Source organism: Pan paniscus, chromosome 5, assembly GCF_029289425.2.
Source record: "Pan paniscus chromosome 5, NHGRI_mPanPan1-v2.0_pri, whole genome shotgun sequence".
NCBI classification, from domain to species: Eukaryota; Metazoa; Chordata; class Mammalia; order Primates; family Hominidae; genus Pan; species Pan paniscus.
Window position 1 is genome coordinate 54,182,148 of NC_073254.2, and position 24,141 is coordinate 54,206,288.

General features: G+C 38.3%; 1 protein-coding gene across 3 annotated transcripts in view; it reads right to left on the reverse strand.

Moving 5' to 3' along the window:
• The window catches only part of KIF6 (kinesin family member 6), a 389,937-nt gene that overhangs the window by 357,420 nt on the left and 8,376 nt on the right, over positions 1–24,141 (reverse strand). For all 3 annotated transcript variants that reach the window (XM_003833335.7, XM_034962039.3, XM_024929327.4), the window contains exon 3: positions 20,551–20,625. In XM_003833335.7, coding sequence (XP_003833383.2) covers positions 20,551–20,625 — 75 coding nt within the window. The remainder of the gene's footprint in view (positions 1–20,550; positions 20,626–24,141) is intronic.

Sequence of the window (24,141 nt, forward strand, 5' to 3'; positions counted from 1 at the left end):
AAAAGAATACCTCAAAATAATAAAAGCCATCTATGACACACCCACAGCCAACATCATACTGAATGGGCAAAAGGTGGAAGCATTCCCCTTAAGAACTGCAACAAGGCAAGGATGTCCACTCTCACCACTCCTGCTCAACATAGGACTGGAAGTCCCACCCAGAACAGTCAGGCAAAAGAAAGAAATAAAAGGCGTCCAAACAGAAAAAGAAGTCAAATTATTTCTTCACTGATGATATGTTTCTATACCTAGAAAACCTTAAGGATTCTGCCGAAAGTCTCCTAGACCTGATAAATGACTTCAGCAAAGTCTCAGAATACATAAATCAATATACAAAAATCACTATCATTTCTGTACACCAATAACATTCAAGCTGAGAACCAAATCAAGAATGCAATCCCATTTATAATAGCCACACACACCAAAAAAATACCTAGCACTAGATTTAGCCAAGGAGGTAAGATCTCTACAAGGAGAATGACAAGACACTGCTGAAAGAAATCATAGGTGATACAAACAAATGGAAAAGTATTCTATGTTCATGGATTGTAAGAATCAATATTACCAAAATGTCCATACTGCCCAAAGCAATCAAATAATTCAGCACTTTTCCTATCAAATTACCAACATCATTTTTCACAGATTTAGAAAAAAACTATCCTAAAATTCATATGGAACCAAAAAAAAGCTCAAAGAGTCAAAACAATCCTAAGCAAAAAGAATAAAGCCAGAGGTATCACATTACCCAACTTCAAATTATACTACAAGGCTACAGTAATCAAAAAAGCATAGTACTATTACAAAAACAGACACACAGGCCAATGGAATATAACAGACACTCCTGAAATAAAGCTGCACACCTACATCCAACTGATTTTTGGCAAAGTTAACAAAAATAAACAATGGGGAAAGGATACCCTATTGAATAAATGGTGCTGGGAAAACTGGCTAACCATATGAAAAAGAATGAAACTGGACCCCTACCTCTCACCATATACAAAAATTAACTCAGTAGACTAAAAACTTAAATGAAAGGCCTCAAACGATAAAATTTCTGAAAGAAAACCTAGGAAATACCCTTCTAGACACTGGCTTAGGCAAGGAATTTATAACTTAAGTTCTCAAGAGCAAATGCAACAAAAACAAAAATTGACGATTGAACTAAAGAGCTTCTGCAAAGCAAAAGAAACTATCAACAGGGCAAACAGACAACCTACAGAGTGGAAGAAAATATTTGTAAACTATGCATCTGATAAAGGACTAATATCCAGAATCTATAAGGAACTTAAACAAATAAATAAGAAAAACACAAACAACCACATTGAAAAGTGGACAAAGAACAAACACTTCTCAAAAGAAGATATACAAATGGGCAACCAAGATAAAAAATGCTCAACATTACTAATCATCAGAGTGATGCAAACCAAAACTACAATAGGATACCATCTCACACCAGTCAGAATTGCTATTATTAAAAAGTCAGAAAATAACAGATGTCAAGGTTGCAGAGAAAAGGGAATCTTTCTACACTGTTCATGGGAATGCAAATTACTTCAGCCCCTGTGGAAAGCAATTTGGAGATTTCTCAAAGAACTAAAAACAGAATGACCTTTAGACCCAGAAAACCCAATACTGGGTATATACTCAAAAGAAAACAAATCATTCTACCAAAAAGACACCCACACTCGTATGCTCATCACAACACTATTCACAATGGCAAAGACATGGAATCAACACAGGTGCCCATCAACGGTGGACTGGATAAGGAAAATGTGGTATATATACGCCATGGAATACCACACAGCCATAAAAAAGAATGAAATCATGTCCTTTGAAGCAGCATTATCCTAAGTGAGTTAACACAGAAACAGAAAATCAAATGCCACATGTTCTCACGTGTAAGTGGGAGCTAGGCATTGGGTATACAAAGACACAAAGATGGGAACAATAAGCACTGGGGAATTCCAAAAAGGGGGAGTGGAGGGGAGAAAGGAGGAAGAGGAACAAGAGTTGAAAATCTACCTGTTGGGTACTATGTTCACTGCTTGGGCAATGGAATTATTAGAAGCCCAAACCTCAGAACCACGTAATATACCCATGTTATACACCCACACAGGTACCCCTGAATCTAAAATTTAAAAATAATAGTACTAAACATTCTCTTTAAAAATGAGGGGCTCCAAACTTCTTCTCCCACTTTTTCCTTCCTGTTGCCTAGAAGGTGCATAATTGAGCTGGAGTTCAAGCGGACATCCTGTATCACAAGCTGATGTGATAAAGATGGTGCAACGGCAAGGGAGAAGTCGCTTGAGTCCCTAGTGACCAGAAAACTGCCAATACAGCCTTGGACTGCCTACCTGCAGGTTTCTTTTATGTGAAATAGTAAGTGGTTATGACTTTAAGTCACTATTGTCTTAAGTTTTTCTTCACAGATGAATCTACACCTCACGGATTTCAACTAGAATGTGTGTGTGTGTGTGTGTGTGTGTGTACAGTATATAATATATAAATATGTATATTATAAAAGAGCTAACATGAACTAGGCTCCTACTAGGTGTCAGGCTGTAAATACTTTGAGATATTGTGTATGTCTGTGTATCTCAAAGTTTGTGTGTGTGTGTGTACAGTGTAAATACTGGACACACACACACACACATCTCAAAGTATTCACAGCCTGAAACATAGTAGGAACCTCATGCATGTTAGCTCTTTTTTAAATCTAGTATAACTACAATCAACTCAAAATGTATAGGTATCTGTAAACCTCCCATGGTTAGACAGATGGCAGAATTAGAAAAAAAAAATTGTTAGATGCCACAGGTACAGCCAAAATGTGAACAAGCCCTACTCTTTTTTATTTTCTATAGTCATCTCTAAAAGTCCTCAACCCTGAAATATCTCCTAGGTATCTTCTAATTGATTTGGGTTTGTTTACTTTTCCTATTAACCCAAAGCGGAGGTTTATCTACCAAGTTTGTTTTCTTATCTCTCTTCTCTGGCATCACCAACTTCTGTCCTTTGGTGAAACCTCCCCCTATTTCCAAATGGTGCAGATAGGACTGACAATCAGGTTGAGGAAGCCAAGGTAATCAGAGTGCTCCATGCCTCTAGTGACAGTGATTGGTCTGGGGATGGGGATGTGACTCCAGAATCCTCATATGGAAATTCTACTGAAGCTAGTAGAAAGGACAATGTCCTGTCTTAAGGGTCGTGGTTCATAAGCCTATCAGGTTGGTGCTGTCGGCCACATGGAGGAAACTGAGATTGAAGTCAACATATTTCTAGACTTCCCAGTTATGTAAGCCAATAAATTCCCTTTTGCAGGGGGTTTCCATCTCTTGTCATTGAAAAAGATCTCAAGACTAATATTAGACTAACCATTTTTCTTTATCCTTTCTTTCTTTTTTTTTTTTTTGAGACAGAGTCTTGCTCTCTTTGCCAGGCTGCAGTGCAGTGGCATGATCTCCACTCACTGTGACCTCCGCCTCCCAGGTTCAAGTGATTCTCCTGCCTCAGCCTCCCAAGTAGCTGGCATCACAGGCACACACCACCACACTTGGCTAATCTTTTTTTTGTATTTTTAGTAGAGATGGGGTTTCTTTGTGTTGGCCAGGTTGGTCTCAAACTCCTGACCTCAGGTGATCCACCTGCCTCGGCCTCCCCAAGTGCTGGGATTACAGGCATGAGCCACCATGCCCGGCCTAGACTGATCATTTTTCTATGTGACCTAACAAGTTCACTGGCATATTAAGGATAAAACAGATTGGGAAACTACAGCATCAACAACTTTTCAGTGTCTATCTTAATATCTCCTTAGCACCTTACATTGTTTACTCATATAATATTACTCATATAATTATTAATATCACATGGAAATTGGGAAATCTTTGCAGCATGACTTCATCTAATATAGATATGAGACTATTGCCATGATTTTCATCCTTCTAATTATTTTTCAAGAAGCTAATTCAGTTTTTACATATCAACATTTAGAAAATAACTTTGGCTTGCTACTTAAATGTTACATTATTCTTGTGGCTTCCTTGGAAATCCAGATTTTCATGTACTGATAGAAATACTTCCTCTACCAGATACATAAACATAGCATAGCAGCTTTCAGCACAATTTCTCTCATTAAAGAAGCAATTCCATTTTTTAAAAAGAATCATACAAAAGAAGTTTGTTATTTTATTTAAAAAGGATACTGCCTAGTTGTAACATTAATCCTGATTTTTGTCTCAGTAAGAAGAAAATGTGGCGTTCTTATGATAAACACAACTTAAATTATAAGAAAAAGAAATATTGATTGCCAAAGATTCTAGTGCTTGAGAGTGAATACAAGTTAGTAAACATACATTTAAATCTCGACAGAGCCATAGATGAAGAATATTTTATTTATGAATAAGAATAATTCCTGACACAATTGGCTAGGCACCGAAACTCAGAGTGAAAACACAGACACTCCCAAGTGAAAATATACTGTACTTCTATTATCATTTAGATTGAGGCAAAATAGGGTTTCCTAAGAAATAAATATTCTTAACAAGCAAATAAAGAATTCAGCCATTGGGGTTTTCTTATTTTACAACTGTTTTAGCTTTTATAACAAAGTTTTTAGCACTCTGAAAGCTTTTTATGGCTCTAAATATGCTACAATTACATGAACAACACTATTTAATTAGCACACATTCAGTGCATGGCTCTATAACGGGAATTTTCATTAATTAAAATCAATGGAAATACAAAAGCAGTAGCTGTAAACAATTTGAGGAATCAAGAATCTAATTTGCCTATTGCACAACAAGGAAAAACACCTTGCAGTTATGTGAATAATTTTGGCTTGCGTAGCAGCTGCATGTCTAACTGGTAGTTTCAGGCTTCATTCCACACATATTTACTGGGTATTTACTATGGGCTGGCACTATTATATGTGATTGGGAATCATTAGTGAAGAAAACAAAAAGATCCCTGTACTTGTGAAGCTTGCATTCTAGCAGAGGAGATAGGTAATGTACAATAACACAGCACATAAGTAAATTATATATTAGAAGATGATAAGTGCTATGAAAAAAAAATGTGGCATCAGGTAGGGGAGTGAGGAATGCCATGGTGGTTGGGGCAGAGATGGGCTGCAGTTTTTAGTAGCCTGGTCAGAATGGGCCTCACTAAGAAGGTATCATTTGAACAAAGACTTTAAAGAGGTGACAGTGTGAGCTATCTGGGTATGTGGGGAAAGAGCATTCCAGACACAGAAAACAGCCAGGGCAAGAGCCTTTAAGGCTAGAGGTTTCCAGAATGTTAAAAGCTGAAGCAGAGTAAGCAGAAGGGAGAATATTAGAAAAACAAAACAAAACTATAAGGTAAGATCCCCTTTGTTTACAAGGGGGAAGTGGATCATGGAAGCTGGCCTTTTTGGCAGGGCTGGCTAAACTATTGTGGAGCCCAGTGCACAATGAAAATGCAGGGCCCCTTGTTGAAAAAGTAGAGGAAAAGTGCTGTTAAAGGTACCAAAATATAAAACTTTTTCCCTTAAAAACATTTTAGTATTTGTAATATAGGGATAACATAATTAGAGGAATAATAATAAATGAGTAAGGGATAAATTTCCAAATTGCAAAAATATAATATGTTGATGCTATAATTTTATACAATATAAAACAATAATACTTTATTAATATATCTTGACTGATCACACAAATTTCCTTGCTTACTTTTCTACATATTCATTTATTTGATCATTGAAGTTTATATTTTTAGCAACTTCATTTTCAATGGATATAATTGAAAGCAATGTCAATTATTTTTGATACATTCCAGCTCACAAATCATTTTTTCTGATTTTCATTTTTATTTTTTAGCTTTTTAATTTTTGTGGGTCCATAGTAGGTGTAAATATTTAAGGCGATACATATGGCTATACAGCCATGCAATGCATAATGATCACATCATGAAGAATGGGCATACATCCCCTCAAGCATTTATCCTTTGTATTACAAATAATCCAATTACACTCATTTAATTATTTTAAAATGTACACTGAAGTTATTATTGACTATAGTCACCCTGTTGTGCTATTCAATAGTAGGTCTTATTCATTCTTTCTATAAAGTTTGCTAACTTTTAATTTGGAGAAAGATCTTTCAGTTGATCTCAGTTATCACTAGAGCTAAGAGTATTTTATAAACTGTGACAACATTAAGGTAAATTTCTGTAAATTACTTCGAAATGTAAGTTTTAGTATGTTCAAGCTGATGATTCTTGCAAACTAATTTTTCTAAAAAGATTTAACCCTACATGCAAGTCAGTTTCATGGAAGTTTGAATTTTGTTTTAAATGTAAATATATACAATGCATTTTAATGTTTCCTATGATATTTCCTGTCACTTGTGGAGGTTGAACAAGAAACTGAAAGAAGCTTCATGGTAAGTTCATAATTCAAAACACCTGCTTATGCATTCCCTCACTGTATCTACTATTACAAGAAAAAAATTAACTTCAAAATTGTCTTCCTTATTAATAATTGGTTCATCTGAAGTTTTACATGAAAATGGTATCCATAATTTTAATTTTTTTTTTTTTGAGGTGGAATCTTGTTCTGTCACCCAGGCTGGAGTGCAGTGGCACGATCTCGGCTCACTGCAACCTCTGCCTCCCAGTTCAAGCCATTCTCATGCCTCAACCTCCCGAGTAGCTGGGACTACAGGCGCATGCCACCACACCCAGCTAACTTTTGTATTTTTTAGTAGAGACAGGGCCAAGCTGGTCTTGAACTCCTGACCTCAGGTGATCTGCCTGCCTCAGCCTCCCAAAGTGCTGGGATTAGAGGTGTGAGCCACCGCACCTAGCCTTTAAATTTAATTTTTATTTCTAAGCCTGTAGATATTTGCCTTACAAAGTTGCAGCAGTTTTCAAAACTGATAATTCTAAATTCTGAAGAATTCTAACAACTTCTTGATATGTTTTATTGCGATGTTAACATGCACACTTTAATTTTGTAATAATTTACTGATCAAGTTTGCTGCCTGAGCTCCAAAAGTTTCTGTTCAGACACTCAGGACAAAGAGATTGGCTCTGGTACCTATGGGATAGCCACCTCCTAGGCAAGTCCTGGTCCAGCCCCCACGGGAAGCCCTGCTCTGGCATGGCCACACTGCCACTTCTGCTCATGCTGTCACAGCTGCTACCACCAATCTGGGTCCAGGTTCCAGGATATCCTCCTGCTGGGGTCCCCATGGTATCCTGGACTGCTCTGAGGTGTATACAGCGGGCCAAATGCTATTGCGTGGATGCTGCTCTGTGCCCAAGCCTGCCTGCGCACAAACTGCTGCTGGAGCATAACAACTTGCATGTGCTGCTGCTCCACAGATCTCCCCTGTTCAGGTTTATGCTTTGTTGTCTCACGGGACTTCACTTACAAAACATACGTTCAAAGATAAAATTGTTAAGAATTTCAAGACAGCAACCACTGAGCATTAAAACAAATGGACTGCACGAGGCCCAGGCCTAGGAAGCCAGAGTTCCTTCTAGGCCATCACAAGGAGCTGGCTTTTTCTCTGAGTGAAATATGAGCCACTGAAGGGTTCTGAGCAGAGAAGTAACATCATATCCTTCACCTGCAGTCACTAGTGAAGAATATTGGTTTTGCATTTCACACTAGAGACTAGGCTCAATAAAATCCTCTGATTCAAGCATTAAACTTCATTTACACAACTATTATTTTGCTTTTGGACATTCAATATGAACTCAAAAGGAATTTCTCAATCTTTACTCAGGTCAACAAATTTGGTATACACAAAATAGATCAAGTCTACTTATAAAATGTGGCCCTGATTTAATTAGATGCTTCTGATATAATGAATAAAAACCAACAAGAAGGAAGGTAATTGTAAGAATATGAGGGCATGTGGAAATGGGAATTTCCTCCAGACTTCCAGATCTCTTAGGACCCTTCTCCTTGTTTACCTTTGTCTAGTATAGCCTCTGCTGATTCCTAACTGTCATCTCCTTGTCCATAGTGATCCTTCCAGACTCTCATTTTCTCTACCTGAATGCCTTTCAGCTTCTGTTCCTGGTAATAGCCTGATTTGTCCAAATTTTCACAGTTCACACCGCCAAGAGTGATAGTCTGATGGCCCCAGCTCATTTCTATTTGGGCAATGCTTCTAGCCCCTAGATTGACCTCCTATACCATAAGCAGGCAGCCTTTGTTTTGCTGCCCTTGACTCAGATTCCTTCGGCCATGGCTGCAGACGACAGTGTCACAGGATCACAACATAGTTCCACTGGAAACTGGGTAGAACATTTTTCCTTATCAAAAGCTGTGAGGACTGTAAGTATGGCAATGACATAATTGGATGCTTGCCCAATATGTCTCTCACACAACTTAATATCTTTCATTTCAATGTATTGCTGTGCCTGAAATTGGACTAATTTTGGTAAACAAAAATCTTTTTCTCCAGGCTGGTCTTGAATTCCTGGGCTCAAACGATCCTCCCACCTCGGCCTCCCGAAGTGGTGGAATTGTAGGCATGAGCCACCAAGGCAGTCAGGATCTTTCTGTTAATAACACAAATTCCTTTAAGAAAGTTAGACTTATTTGCAGTGCTTGATATACAGCTGACACTCAGTAAATATTAGCAGAATGAATGCCAAATGAAGTTTCATATATCTAATTTAATTATTTTCCTCTGAGAACAGCTACACTGAATGAAGAAATTTTATAAACAAAAGGAAGAAATGTCATTTAGTGCATGCAAAAATTTGACAGAGCATGGGAGTTGGAAGCAGTAGGTAAAGTACTTGGGCATCTGGAGCACAGGAGAAAAAACTCAGGAGGTGAGCAGTAAAAGGGAAAGTTGCTTTTCATTTCCCAACTCCACCCCACCCCCATTTCCACCCCCCGGCCACCAAGACAAAATCCACCAACCCCCCCACTCCCGGCCACCAAGACAAAACAATCATCTCAATTTTGCCTATTTGTCATGGCCACAAGGAAAGAGTTAACACTGCTGACTGCTACTGAAAGGTAAAATGGGATGAAGACTGAACAAAGCCCACTGATTCAGTGACATGAACATCATTAGTGAATTTAGCAAGGATGATTTCAATGAAATTGAATGAAACACATAAATGCTGGGTGTGATAAAGCAATTTAAGAAACAAAAGACTATGAAAGGGAGATCTATTCTAGTTTCAGCTCCACAACCTAATTACTGGGTAACCCCGCAGAAACCAATTAAATGCTCAGGGCCCTGTTTTTCATCTAAAATGGGAATAATAATGTCTATCAACCCATAGGGTCATTATAAAAATTAGGTGAGATAATATATGTGAAACTGCTCTTACATTGGCAAAGCTTTATATAAAATAATATGTATTCTTAGTGTTATCAATTAATAAGTAAATTTGTTCCTATTATTTAGCAAGAATTACACTAAAAATTCTGACCAGAAACACATGGCCTAGTATAAAAGTAAGGCTCAAATTCACTGACAATGATAGAAACTCTGCTAAAAGTGCTCTGCTCCAAGTAAAGGAACTTTTAAATGAAGATATTGAGATCTGCAAGTGATAAAGCACGAGATAAATTTACTGCTGTATATTCTCCAACCATACTAAAAACATATTTTCAGTATGATTTTGCTTTTGCCAGTCAATTATAAAGTCAAATAACTATAGTAAAAATCTTGCCAGTTGTAATCAATCACTACACATTTGTATAGGAAGGATTTTCCAGAACACCTTGCCTTCTATTTGTGTTCTTTTTATATCTTTCTTTTGGAGGCTATCAAGGTGAGAAATAATAACTAGAAATATCTTTGGTTTATTTGTAAATGTATCCTCAAGTTCTGACTTAAAGATCTGATATAAAATTGCAAACTTTTTGGTGCCTCGGGAGAAACCAAATCTAAAAAGAGTTAAGGGGGAAAAAAATCATACAGAAAAACATTCATAACTTGGTAAAATTCTGAATTGGGATGAAAATCCTTTTCTATAAAAATGTCAGTGGGGAGCCAAAAATGGATGATAGCTAATACTCATTGAGCATGCACTATGTACTTACTGAGCAATCACATATACTGGGGCATGTGATTTTCACATACAGCTCATTGGATTGTCATGGCAAATGAGGTAGATATTACAGTATCATTTTCCCCACTTAAAGATAAAAAGCTGGTTCAGGCCAGGCGCGTTGGCTCATGCCTGTAATCCCATCACTTTGGGAGGCCAAAGCAGGTGGATCACCTGAGGTCAGGAGTTCAAGACTAGCTTGGCCAACATGGTAAAACCCTGTCTCTACTAAAAATACAAAATTAGCAGGGTGGGGTGGCACATGCCTGTAATCCCAGCTACTTGGGAGACTGAGGAAGGAGAACTGCTTGAACCTGGGTGGCAGAGGTTGCAGTGAGCCAAGATCGTGCCACCGCACTCCAGCCTGGGTGACAGAGTGAAACTCCGTCTTAAAAAAAAAAAAAAAAAAACAAAGCTAGGACAGAGAAAGATGAAATAACTTGCCCAAGGACATAGAGCTAATAAGTATTAAAGTTGGGATCTGAACTGCACTTATATGGCTCCAAAGTCCCTGCTCTTAGTCAATGTGTTATATAGTCTTCCCCAATTATATCTTTAGAGAAAATGTTCAGCTTTCTGAAAATAATCTGTTAAGTACCTAACTTAGTCTAAATAGTTTCAGATTTCTCTTAACTTGTAACGTTCCTGTGAATGTTAACTATAGTGCTTTAAATCAAGAGTGGGTCCTTCTGAGCATGGGGCCCTGTGTTATGACATAGGTCTCATGTATATGAAGCCGGTTCTGGCTTTAGGATAAGGTGCTTTAATTTATTTTAGAAATAAGTGGGAGGTAAATTATAAACAAACAAATACCAATTTCGGAATTGTAAAGTCGTTTAGAGCACATCTTGGATCTCTGAGGAAAGAATACTAACAACAAATACCAGTGGTATCATCTGTCCCTACCTGCATCACCCCACAACCTAGCTGTAGGCCTAGGTGAGTGAATTTCAAACCTTAGTGTGCATCAGAATCACCTGGAGGGCTTGTTAAACTACAGATAGTTCTGATTCAATAGGTCTGGGTGAGGCCTGAGAATGTGCATTTCTAACAAATGCCCAGGTAACGTTGATGCTGCTGGGTTACAGACCACACTTTGAGAACCACTGGCCTAGACAAAAGAGCAGGTGTCTATAGAGCATGATTTTCGTCATTGAAAAGATCTCTGTCCAAAAAGTACTTCAGGAAGGAAACAGAAATAAAACTCGCTTTATAAGAAATAAAGCCCATCACTCTGCATTTAAGCAATAAAGGGAAGGCTGACAGGTGCTAAAGGATCATCCTCTATCTGCCAATTCTCTTCCTCAACAAATACTCAGAGTATCTAATAGACACCTGACACTATTCTAGGAGCCAGGAACACAACAGTGAACAAAGGTAAAGAGGAGACCTTGCCTCCATGAAGTTTAATTCACACACAGGTGAGGCTCAAAGTGCCATGATGTGAACACCCCAGAAGCAGCCTTCAACCTATAATGGGCAGGAGTGGTCAAGTACCCTGGCTTCTTTGCCCATTGGGTGGGACAACTCTGAGACATGTTCCTAACAGTTCTCCAGTGGGTACCAGTAGAAATAAGTCCCAGTTGCTTACAGTGGTAACCTGCTCTTTAAAGGACCCTACCTTCCTTTCCTTCGCTTTCTCACTTCCCTACTGCACTCCTGGTGCTTCCTGAACTCACCTCCCAAACAAATTACTTTCCCTGGAATCCTAGCCTCAGGATCTGCTTCTGGTGGCACCAGCTTAAGAGATGCCTCTTCATGCTGCAGAATCAGTGCATCTCCGATCCACTGGTTGGTCTCTTTTATTATCTTAGGAAACCCCCAACTAACTTTTTAATCCAAGTAACGCTTTTTATTTTACCGCTGACCCAGTAATTTTCACCCCTTGCATATACAATATTCTGTCAAGGAATCCTACTTCTTACAATCAAATAGCTTCATGCAACTCTTAGGCTTTTTTTTTTCTGTAGGTATTTTATCAAAAATTATGAATAACTTGTAGTTATTATTGCAAAAATGATAGTATGCAATTTCTTGATCAATTATTCTTAAGAAGAGAAACCCAGATTTAGGCTCACTTTTTACCTACAGTAATGAAATCTGTGTTTGAAATGTGCATCTTTAATACATTCTATACTGGTTACATCAACTGCTGTTGTTTTATTCACATTTACCAGCTGTAGGTAGAATGGGAATATTATCCCCTTTCTTGTTAAGTCCTTGATGGAGCTTGTCAAGGTCATCATCTTGTATAATTACATGGCTTTAAGCTGATATGTTAGTGTCCCTGTTTTTAATCATAAGACCATGTTCTCAGTTGAAAATATAATTTTAAAATTGTTACACTTAAAAGTTTAGATTTAAGTATAATTGTAAAGTCACAAAAGCCAGAAATGTGATGTCATCAGGAAATTCAGCATAGCAGCAAGTAAAGCCAAGTGCAGGTACATGTTTATAAACAACGCATCTGGCAAAGTGCAATTGTGGCCAGAAGTTGAACAGATCTGGGGAACAGGCAATGAGTTTTTGTACAATTCAGTGGTGAATAACGTTTCCTGTAAACTTGGAAAAAAAACAAAATGTCACTGGTGTTTTTGTGAATTTCAGATGGGATTAGCTTTATTGAATCCCATGGGGGAGAAGTTCCAGTGCAATAACTGAGATTGCCTAATTTACAGAATAGAAGAACATCACAGAACAAATGTCACTAAAATTTTTATAACTGAGGATTTTCTTACTGCTTTATTTTCAAATAATGATAAATTTACAGGAAGTCATAAAGAGAGTATAGAATAGTTCTCTGGACCCCATTTGCCCCAGTGGTTACATATTGCGTAACTGTAGTACATTTTCAAAACCAGGAAATTGACATTGGTACAATGTATGTGTATAGTTCTATGCCATTTTCTCACATGTGTAGAATTAAGCAATCACCACTGCCATCAAAATACAGAACTATTCTATCACTATAGAGATCTGCTGGTGTTAACATTTTACCAGTTTGAATGAAGTGTAGAAACCTTACTTCCCTTAGGGCCCCCTTCTCTTTAAAACACATAGGGGTGGAGTCACGGGTTTTTCCAAGATATCTGGATGGAGTAAGGCAGCTAGTATCTACAAGTTTTCTGTCTTGCTACGCTGCCAGTCCCCTGGCCCTCTTGCTGGAGACAGTAGACTCTTCCTGAGGATTTTGTCTGAGCCCACTAGTGTTTCTGGGTGTCTGGTTTCTCCAGCATCCAATCTGGGCAGGGTGGTTAAGTGTCCCCGCTTTGTGCAGATATATGAGGGGAAAAATCCAAGGGGACTCACCGTTCTGTCACTTCTCAGGTCCTGAGGTCTCTAGCTAGGCTATCTTCTCTTCAACTTTCAGAGTCATGTTTCTTTGTATATGACGTCCAGAGTCTTTAGCTGTACTTAGTAAGGGGAATAGAGATAAGTGTGTCTACTCTATCTTGGTCTGGAACCAGAGGTCACTAAGCATGTTTTTTAAGTGGCAAAGAAATTAAAGATTTCTAATTTTTTCATCCCTTACATTGAATAGGGCACTGACGCTTGTAAAGCACATTGTTTCTTTTCATCCTTAAAACAAGCTTGTAAACTTACTGTTATTAGCATCCCCTTTCTCAGAAGGGATAACTGATTCAGAAGTGATATGTCTGATTCAGAGTCACATAGGGAGTTAGTCACAGGGCTAGGGCCAGAATTGGATTATTTGACTTGATGCCAAATATTTTGAGCCACAAAAGGTAAAACCATGAGTACACAGAAGTGAATGACTAAGATTTTTTTTAATCCTCTTTTGTGAGCCTTTTTCTCTCTATTCTGTCCTCCTTGTCTTGAAAGAGCAGGATCTCTTCTCTGGTTGGATTAGCAGAACTGGGTGTGCTAGGCAACCCACAGCATTATCAGCAAAGCCTGTTTCCTAAAGAGCAACAGGTAAAAGTCCTGCTGGGCAATGACCTTGGTACAACTGAGAGTGTGGTACTGCCCCCTGCCATGAGAAAATCCCCTGCATCAAGCCTTGGCCTCCCACCCAGCAAGAGCACATGTGCAAAAGTTGTCAAGCACATCCTTCTCCAAATCTGAGAGGGTAGCGTCTCTTTATAGTAAGAAGAGAGTGAAGGAAAAGAGAAATCTTCTTACTATAAATTGAAAGGCTGCTCCTGATAATGTTCATCACTGGTGAAATCAAAGGTTAATAAGTGGCGGCTCATAATGACTAATAGCTTTCCAAAAGCCAACCTCATTGGCCTTATTGTAGTGTAGGTGCCTTAGCTGTTCAGCACCAGCTACTGGGACTGTGTCATAGCATAGCCAGTCCTCCTGCCAGTGCACATTCTATTCATTTTGGTCAAACCATCATGCTCTTACAAAACACTGAATTTCCAAATTTTTGCAAAATTACTCACTGCACATAAAGTAAATTTCCTACACCCCAAGCTTTTAGGTAAAACATAGATTGGCTCTACTAGAAAACTGGAATTCTGCAAACTTGCAGATGTGTGGTAAGACCTCATAAATGTCTAGACTTCATAGTTTTCCTCCCTAAGTCTTTGAATGAAATGGGCATTCAAGGATAATGTACTATTTTTGCTTGAAGCTTCAGGTATTCTCTGATAGCCTACCACATATTCCAGAGATTGATGCACTTCAGTTTGAGAAGCATAACACTAGATTAAAAAAAAAACAAATAAAACAAGAAGCTCTTTTGTATACTGCAATACCATAGACATTTGTAGACTTCTTAAATCTTACCTTTATAAAAAAAATTCATCCAGAAATTAATGAGCAAAATTCAGATGACAAAAGGCAGTTTTGACAATGTTACTAATCAACCCAGATAGATTTCAAAGACACCTGAGATTAGAAGAGGTATCATGATGAAGCACTTCCTAGTGGAAATGTACTAAATAATAAATAACCACAAAGATTATTTCACTTTATTTCCAATAATACAAAGTTCAAGCTTTATTATTTCTCCCCATACATGCAGTCCTATACAGCTTTGGTCCCCGCCCTTTTTGGCACCAGGGACTGGTTTTGTGGAAGACAATTTTTCCACCAAATAATTGTGTGTTGTCGGAGGGATGGTTTTGGGATGAAACTGTTCCGCCTCAGATCATCAGGCATTAGTTAGATTCTCATAAGGAGTGTGTAACCTAGATTGCTCGCATGCACAGTTCACAATAGGGTTTGTGCTCCTATGAGAATCTAATGCCGCAGCTGATCTGACAGGAGGTGGAGCTCAGGCAGTAATGCTCCCTCCACCAGCACTCACCTCCTACTGTGTGGCCCAGTTCCTAACAGGCCACAGACTGGTACCGGTGCGTGGCCTGGGGCTTTGGGGACCCCTGCTATATAGTCATGCACATAATATCACTGGTTTGGACGAAGTAGAAAAGATGTCTAAATTGGTGAGATTCCTGAATTACAGAATTTTGGACAGAAATGTGATTAGTTTTATTTAGCCTTAATTGCATACAGTAACCAGAATTAAGTTACAATGTGTTAACCCAGTAGAATAACTTTAAAGGGCTAGTTTAAAGTGGTCAGATTTTATGTTGGGAATGTGTTCTTGAAGGCTAATCTTTACTAGGAATAGCAGACATTTCTGTTTAATATCTGAAGTAGTATAGTGTCTATTCAAAGGCCTGCCAAATTATGTAATTCTTAAAAATTTGATTTTCAATGTATGGGGATACATTACTTTAAATATTGTGCATAAATGACACTTTATTTTATTAGTATTTTATGTTTTACCATTTCAAAGTCATATAATTTGCATAAAATATAAACATCCTGTATACAGCATATTTAAAGTCGATGAAAAAAGTGATTCCCTCCCCAGGCTCTTAAATAAGTCAATTTGCTTAACAACACTCTCCTACAGAGATGAATGAGAAGAAAATGTGAATCTGCCCCCAACTGTCTATTCACTGGTGCAGTACATGTTTCTGCAGAGGAGAAGCTTGGATTAGGGACAGTAAGATACTCCTAGCACCCTGGAGGAAAGAGGGCCTCACGCCTAGCAAATAACACACCATGCCCTTAGCACATGCCATCCCTTCCCCATAGACACAAGGGTAGGCCACAGTGAACAGAAACAGCATGCTCAAACAGACAAACGCATTCTCAAATGACAGGGATAAGCCCACCTCTAAGAATCACCAGTATCTGAGGGAAATCTGCACCAGGAAAGCAAGGCACCAAACTCATCAGAAGAACATGCACATAAAGAAAAAGAAGACAGGAAAAAAAAAAACCCAGTGTTTCAAAAGATCATTATCTTCAGAGGGAAAGGGAGGATACCACATTCACAAGCAAGAATAGACTTTTTCATTTCCTAGAAATGAAAAATAAAATAGCAAAAATTAAAAAATTTAGAGGGATAAAGAGGAATTCACCACTGAAAAGCAAATTACCATGCTGGAAGTCTGTGCTGACAAATTCTTGCAGAACTCAGAACCACAGGGCAAAGAGAGGAGAACTATGAATGGGAAGTTGTAATATTTGAAGGATAGGACTGCAAGGTCCAGAAATAAAGAATAGATATGTTAGAGGTAAGAAAATTATTTAGGAGGCCGAGGTGGGAGGATCGCCTGAGCCCAGGAGTTTGAGACCAGTCTGAGACCCCATCTCTATAAAAAATTTAAAAAATTAGCCGAGTGTGGTAGCATGCATGTGTAATTTCAACTACTCGGGAGGCCTTGAGGCAGGAGGGTCGTTTAAGTCCAGCAGATCAAGGCTGCAGTGAGCTGTGATCATGCCACTGCACTCCAGCCTGGGCAAAAGAGTGAGACTATGTCTCAAAAACTAAAAATAAAAAAAATTAAATAATAAATAAATAAATAAATAAAAATGAGATCACTTTAAAAAAAAAAGAAAGAATTTTTTTTAATTACCAAAGAAATGGTCCATGTGATGACCCTTGAATTTGAGTTTTCAGATTGAAATAGCTGACTGAGAGATAAGAATACATGAAAAAAAAATCCTTACCTAGACTCATTAATATCAAATTTCATAAAAAGAAAAAAAGAAAAAAATCCTAAAAACGCCTGGAAAGTAAAAAAAAAAAAAAAAAAAAGTATGTCTAAAAAGAAATAAGAATCAGATTGGCATGGACATCTTTTCAACAACCCTGTATGCAAAGAGACAATGAAGCAGTATCTTCACAGTTTGGAGAGGAAAGAACTGTTAACACAGAGTGCTATACCCAGTCAAATGGCTGGGTATAGCAGCCTCAACCTGCTGGGCTTAAGTGATCCTCCCACCCGAACCTCCTGAGTAGTTGGAACTACAGGCATGCACCACCATGCCCAGCTGATTTTAAAATTATTTATAGAGACAAAAATCTCACTATGTTGCCCAGGCTGGTCTTGAACTCCTGGGCTCATTTAACTGTGAAGGGAAAGGAAAGACTTCAGAAAGTTCCCCAGTCCTGAATTTTTTCTAAGAGGTTATTAGAGGATGATTACCAAAAGGAATCTAAGAATTAGACACGAATACAAGAAACAGTGATAGACAAAGAAATAGATATAACTTTGAGATAATTAAAATAAATGTTAATAAAAATTAATAATAATAATTCAGACAGAAATATCAGTTGATCTCCACAGTGGAAGTTGTAGAGGTATAGGAGAGGCAAAGTAGAAGCATCCTAACATTCTTGACTAGAGAAAAGACAGAGAGAGCAAGACAGAGACAGAGACAAAGTTTTTGATATTGAGAAAAATACAAATGTTTAAATATCTGAATTTAAACTAGAGCTGTTGAAGTACAATGTACAACTTGAGAAAGAAAACGGAAGCAGCAACAACAGTCAAACCAACAAAAAGCAAGAAAGGAAAAAAAAATTAGGGAGTATAATAAAGAGGAGAAAGAAAATAACATAGGAGGAATAGCTCCAAATTATGGCGATCATAAAAAAGATAAACTGGTTAAAGTAACTAATTAAAGATCAAGAACTGTGGGTTTAGCTAAAAAGGCAAAAGCAGCTATATTTTATTTATTAGGCCCATTCTTAAAAACAAAATGTCACAAAGCAGTTGAACTAGGAGAAGGAGAAAGACAAGACAAAGGCTGACAGAAAAAAATAGCAAAACTAATTTCAGGAAAAAAAAAGAATACAAGGAGAAAAGTAATAAAAAGGATAAAGAGGAATATTTCTTATTGACAAAAGATAAAACCCACTGGGACCAACTTGAGCTGCTTGGATAAAAGTGCTCTTGCCTGTCGTTTTTGAAACCTTGTTATCATGGAGTTTGTCACATCAGTGAATAAAACGAAGCCCCTGCCTTCATGGAGCTTTGTTTTAGTGGAGGCAAATAGACACAAAAACTAATATAGAATTAAACTATATAATATGTCAGGGCCAGATGTGGTGGCTCACACCTGTAATCCTAGCACTTTGGGAGGCCGAGGTGGGTGGATCACGAGGTCAGGAGTTCAAGACCAGCCTGGCCAAGATGGTGAAACCCCGTCTCACAAGACAGAAAACCAAACACCGCATGTTCTCACTCATAGGTGGGAATTGAACAATGAAAACACTTGGACACAGGATGGGGAACATCACACCCCAGAGCCTGTCATGGGGTTGGAGACAGGGGGAGGAATAGCATTAGGAGAAATACCTAATGTAAATGACGAGTTAATGGGTGCAGCAAACCAACATGGCACATGTATACCTATGTAACAAACCTGCACGTTGCGCACATGTACCCTAGAACTTAAAGTAAAATAATAATTTTAAAAATGTCAGATGGTGATATGTGCTAAAATAAATAAAGTCAAATAGGGAAGGGTAACGGAGGTGCAATTTTAAATAAGGTACTGCAGGAAGGCCTTACTGAGAAAGCCGCTATGAGCAAAGATTTCAAGTTGCTGAGGGAGAAACCATGCAGATTTCTGAGGGAAGAGAATTCCGGGCAGAGGGAACAGCAAGAGGAAATGGTCACCGCATACAATTAAAACCGCATAAATTAACTGAGAAGGAATGGAGAACCAGGAGAGTGTGACAAGTGAACAAAGTATTTGGAGGAGGATGGAGTGATCAACTGTGTCAAAATGGCAGACATATCACATAGCATGAGGACTGGGAAATGATCATTATTAAATTTAGCAAATAGAAGTCATAGTTGACTTTGGCAAAAACAATTTCAGTGAGGCAGTGGAGGTGAAAGCTTGATAAGAACAGGGTTTAGGAGAGGAACTGAAGTAGTGAATATAGTAGGCCATTTCTGTAAAGTAAAGCTGAAGCAAAGGGCAGTAGCTGGAGGAGAAAGTGGGGTCAAGATGAGAGAGTCTGTAGTGGAAGGAAAACCCAGGCATCCATGAAAAAGAAACTTAAGGTTCCCTTCCTGAATGATGTTAGGAAGTTTAAAAATAAAACACGTGAAACTAGCTATCTGAAAAATGACACAACCCAAGTGATTACTAAAAAGAAGAGAATTTCAGAAATGTTTGACATCTAATCAAGGAGACTTGAATTTCATCTAAAGAGGTGTTATTGGATTGTTGGATTTTGATTATAACTCTGAAATAGTTTAAGCCTACTTTATTGTAAGTTACCTAATGAAGGAGACTGTATTAAAAAGACAAGGGCATGGTTTGCATAGGATTCATAAAACAGGAGTTTGAGAGACAAAATGTGGCACTGTGTTCCCAGCAATGTCCACTAAAAAAGGTGTACTGATGAGCAGACTTGAAAACTGGGCTCATTTAGCAGGTATAATTTTCATTATTTAACTGTAAAGATGAATGTTGTCTTGGGATTATCATTAGGTCATTAGCATCATCCAAATGATTTCAGATCAGAAAGCAAGCTTATGAGCAGTAGTTTTCCATATGGATTCCTTATAAGAGGACTCTGTGCTTGAGTGTCTAGTCCCTAGGAGACTGTGAATACATATTAATAAATTGGCATTCTGATTTATTTGGTACTCTCATGTGAGTTTGGTTCTAGTAGTCAGCAGCCTAGAATTAGCTAGATATATTAAAGCAAAGGGCCAAGCTTTGAAATGACACTGAGGTAGAGCAGGGCCAGCATCATTAGGCAGCCTCCCAGGTGCCACCCATACCTTATCCTTTGTCCATCTAACCATATGTTTGAAGTACTGCACTGAGGAAAGAACACTGAACTTAACAGTCAGAAAGTCATCTAGGACTCTGCCACCACTACCCATGCAACCCTGAGTAGTGTCACTTAATTTCTGTGACCCTCAGTTTATATATCTTTACAAATAGGAGTAACAATAGCTAGTCTATTTTGCTGTGTTATTTTGTTTTGTTTTGTTTTGAGACTCAGAATCTAAATCTAAAACAAATGGTTATAGGAACAGAAGGTATTAATGCCGTCATCATTACATGTCCTGCAGCCTAAGTATATAATTGATACACTTAAGCACACTACCACAGTTATCTGAGAATTGAAGGCAACATGAAAAACCACGAGCCCACTGAACAAAATATGGGAAATCCTACCTCCCAGCAACTGGTTTGGCAATGTTTTCAAAAATGGTCTCTTGGTTTGCATCCTGATCAAAAATTCTTTGAAATCTGCAATGTGAAAAATAGTAATTAGTTAAAAGCTGCACCTCCAAACACTATCAGATTAATAAATCTTGTTTTTCTGAAAGCTTTATAAATTACCCCATATTTACATCACTGGGCTTACCTAACTTAGCACAATGTTTGCCCTGTAGTCTCAACCACACTGTGCTGTTGTACTCCTCTATACAAATGGTGGGTAAACAGTATTGCTTTGACAAGATCTGCACAATAAATCCCTCTGAAAAACTGCAGCAGCTTTGAACCAAATAACAAATTGTGTGCTTTTGAGCTCTCAAGAGGGACAGTGTCTACAATTGGCAAGAAATTCAAAACCAGATAGCTGCATGAAATGGAAATCCAAGAACAGGATGTAAACAGCCAAGGAAATTCTAATATCTGACCTGTGAGAAAAGAATGCAACTGTGAATTGTATGATTATCGAACTTAGTTTTAGTATTTTGAACTAAAGTTTATTTTTCCACTAATTTGGTGCTATATCCTAGCATCAACCATTTAATTCTCAGGATGGTTTTGTTTCATTTTTTGACCATGAGTCAAAAGTCAAAAAGTAAATTATGATAGACCTGTCCCACAGAGAGAAGGTTTAATCAGATTGGCAATGGCTTAGGGGAAGGGAGTGGAGGTGTGGTGTCAATTTCACTCTTCTTGCAATGCTTCTCTGACTTAGCTTAGTACTGGATTGCAAGCACAGTGGAACACTCGGGGTAGAAGACACAGAATCTATTTTTTTTTTTTTTTTTTGAGACAGAGTCTCGCTCTGTCACCCAGGCTGGAGTGCAGTGGCGCTATCTCACCTCACTGCAACCTCTGCCTCCTGAGTTCAAGCGATTCTCCTGCCTCAGCCTCCCGAGTAGCTGGGATTACAGGTGCACCATCACGCCTGGCTAATTTTCGTATTTTCAGTAGCGACAGAGTTTAGTAGAGACAGCTGACCTACCTCCATTTTAGAGAAGCAAACAATGAACTTATACAAAGAGATAATCTAAGGCACTCTGGCTAGTATGTCATTTAGCAGGGAAGATTGTATTTTAGACAGTAATATTTACTGTTTAGTGTGCCCAGATTGCTTCTCAAAACTCTATAGATGTATCACAGCTTCAGATATGAACACCAACATAACACAGAGGTCAACATAACACATAGCTGCTGAACTGCTTTTCAGAGCACTGTGTAGTATGAGGTCTGAGCACATATTCTCAGCTTTTGAGGAGAATGGTGATAACGCTGGTTCACTTCTTTTATCAGATGGGTGATGACTGGGTGAATCAATTAGCCATTTTCTACCCCACTTATTTAAAAAAAGAGTAATTATATCTACTACCATGTAAATAAAAGAGATGGCAGAAGTTTTAAAGAAGGCAGTGAATCACACACAGAATATCTTCTGAAAGGTACCTTGTGTAAAATTAATGATAGCATTTTCATTTCTAATTGATCTATTCATTCCACAAACACATACTGAGGGCCTACCATGTACCAGTCACTTCTAACAAGATTTAAATTAAACTAAAATGTAATTTTAGCATAATATCTATAAAGCATATTGAATTCCTTGGGGGAAAATGACATCCTCCACTATTTAAAATAGCAGGTGGTAGAAACACAAGCAATCCAGATTTCTCTTTTTATTGACTTTTCCCCACACATTTTAGAAGAACGATTTTAGCACCAAAGTTTACAATAAACCATTAACTATATATTAAGCATCAAATGTCATCATCCCAAAATATTGCATTTTATACAATATAGTTGCATAGTAATCTGAAAAGGCATTTTGATCAGCTGTCTTCTGAAAACCACTGAAGAGCACAATACGATCACAATTAGAAGGGATTTTAACAGGTTCAGTCTAATGATTAACAGAGGAAGAAGTCGAGATCCACAGAGATAAAGTAATTACTCAGAGTCTTAGAGCTCATCAATAATATGCCTTGAGACATAACTTAGGTTTCCTGATTCTTAGGAGGTCTTTTCATTTGTTAGGAACTTGAGTAGGCTTTTTCTAAACTTCATTTCAAACTCAGCATATGCTGACTTCTTCCCACCCTAAAGAATGGTGCACTTCCTGTGCTCTTCCTCATCTCAGAAAGCAACAGCTCTATCCCTCTAAATGTTCAGTCCAAAACCATTAGGATCTGCTTGACTCCTCTGTTTCTACTATACTTTATGTCTAATCCATCAGCAAACTCTGTCAGGTGAGACCTTCACAATATATCCAGAATTCAATTATTTCTCAACATTTCCACTGTTACCACCTTGGTCCACGCTACCATAATTTCTTGCCTGGTATCTCTTGCAATAGCCTAACTAGTCTTTTCCCCCTTCCAGCCTGTTTTCCACATGTCAACAAGAGTGATCCTGCTAAAACATAAGTGAGATAATTTCATTCCTCTGCTCAAAGCCCTCCATTGCCTTCTCACGGCTCAAGTCCTCACAATGACTTATAAGGCTCTATGTGATCTGGCCATTCTGCTGCCTCATGCTTACTCTACTCCTCATGCTTACTCTACTCCTCATGCTTACTCTACTCCTCATGCTTACTCTACTCATGCTTACTCCCCTCTACCTCTTGCTTACTCTACTCCAGCCACATAGATCACTTTTTCTCAAATATGCCGGGCGTTCTCCCCATTAGGGATTTCACTCTTGCTATTCCCTTGGCCTGAAAGTCTCATCCCTTAGATACTTGAATGGCTGGCTTCCTCACCTCCATCAAGTCTTTGCTCAAATGTTCCTTTGCTGTACACCTTCCCTGACCTATTAAATGTTGCAACCATTCCTCTCCTTCACCCCCCTCATCCAGCACTCCTCATTCCCCTTCTTTGTCACACTTTTCTCCATGGCACGTAGCACCTTCTGACGTACATTTTGCTTACTGATCTTCTCCTCTATCTCCTCCCACTAAAATGTAAGCTCCCTAAGAGCAGGAGCTTTGTTGTGTTCCCTGCTGTATTCCTAGCAATTAAAACAGCTCACAGTGGGTAGCCAATAAGTATTTATTGGTTGAATAAATGTTCTTGGGGGAAAACAGCTTTTAAAATGCTTAAATATTTATCTCTGAACATATGTGTAAGTTGAATATTTTATTAATTTTTAATTTTGAATATTAAAACCATTATTTTCAATTCAGAGATTTAAAAATAAGCCAATGGTGCTTTTACAACAATTGCACTCTGTTTGTATCTATATAAAGAATACTTTGGGGCCGGGTGCAGTGGTTCACACCTGTAATCCTAGCACTTTGGGAGGCCGAGGTGGGCAGATCACTCGAGGTCAGGAGTTCTAGACCAGCCTGGCCAATGTGGTGAAACCCTGTCTCTACTAAAAATGGAAACAAAATTAGCCAGGTGTGGCGGTGCATGCCTGTAATCCCAGCTACTCAGGAGGCTGAGGCAGGAGAATTGCTTGAACCCAGGAAGCGGAGGTTGCAGTGAGCCGAGATCACGCCATTGCACTCCAGCCTGGGCGACAGAGTGAGATTCCATCTCAAAAAAAAAAAAA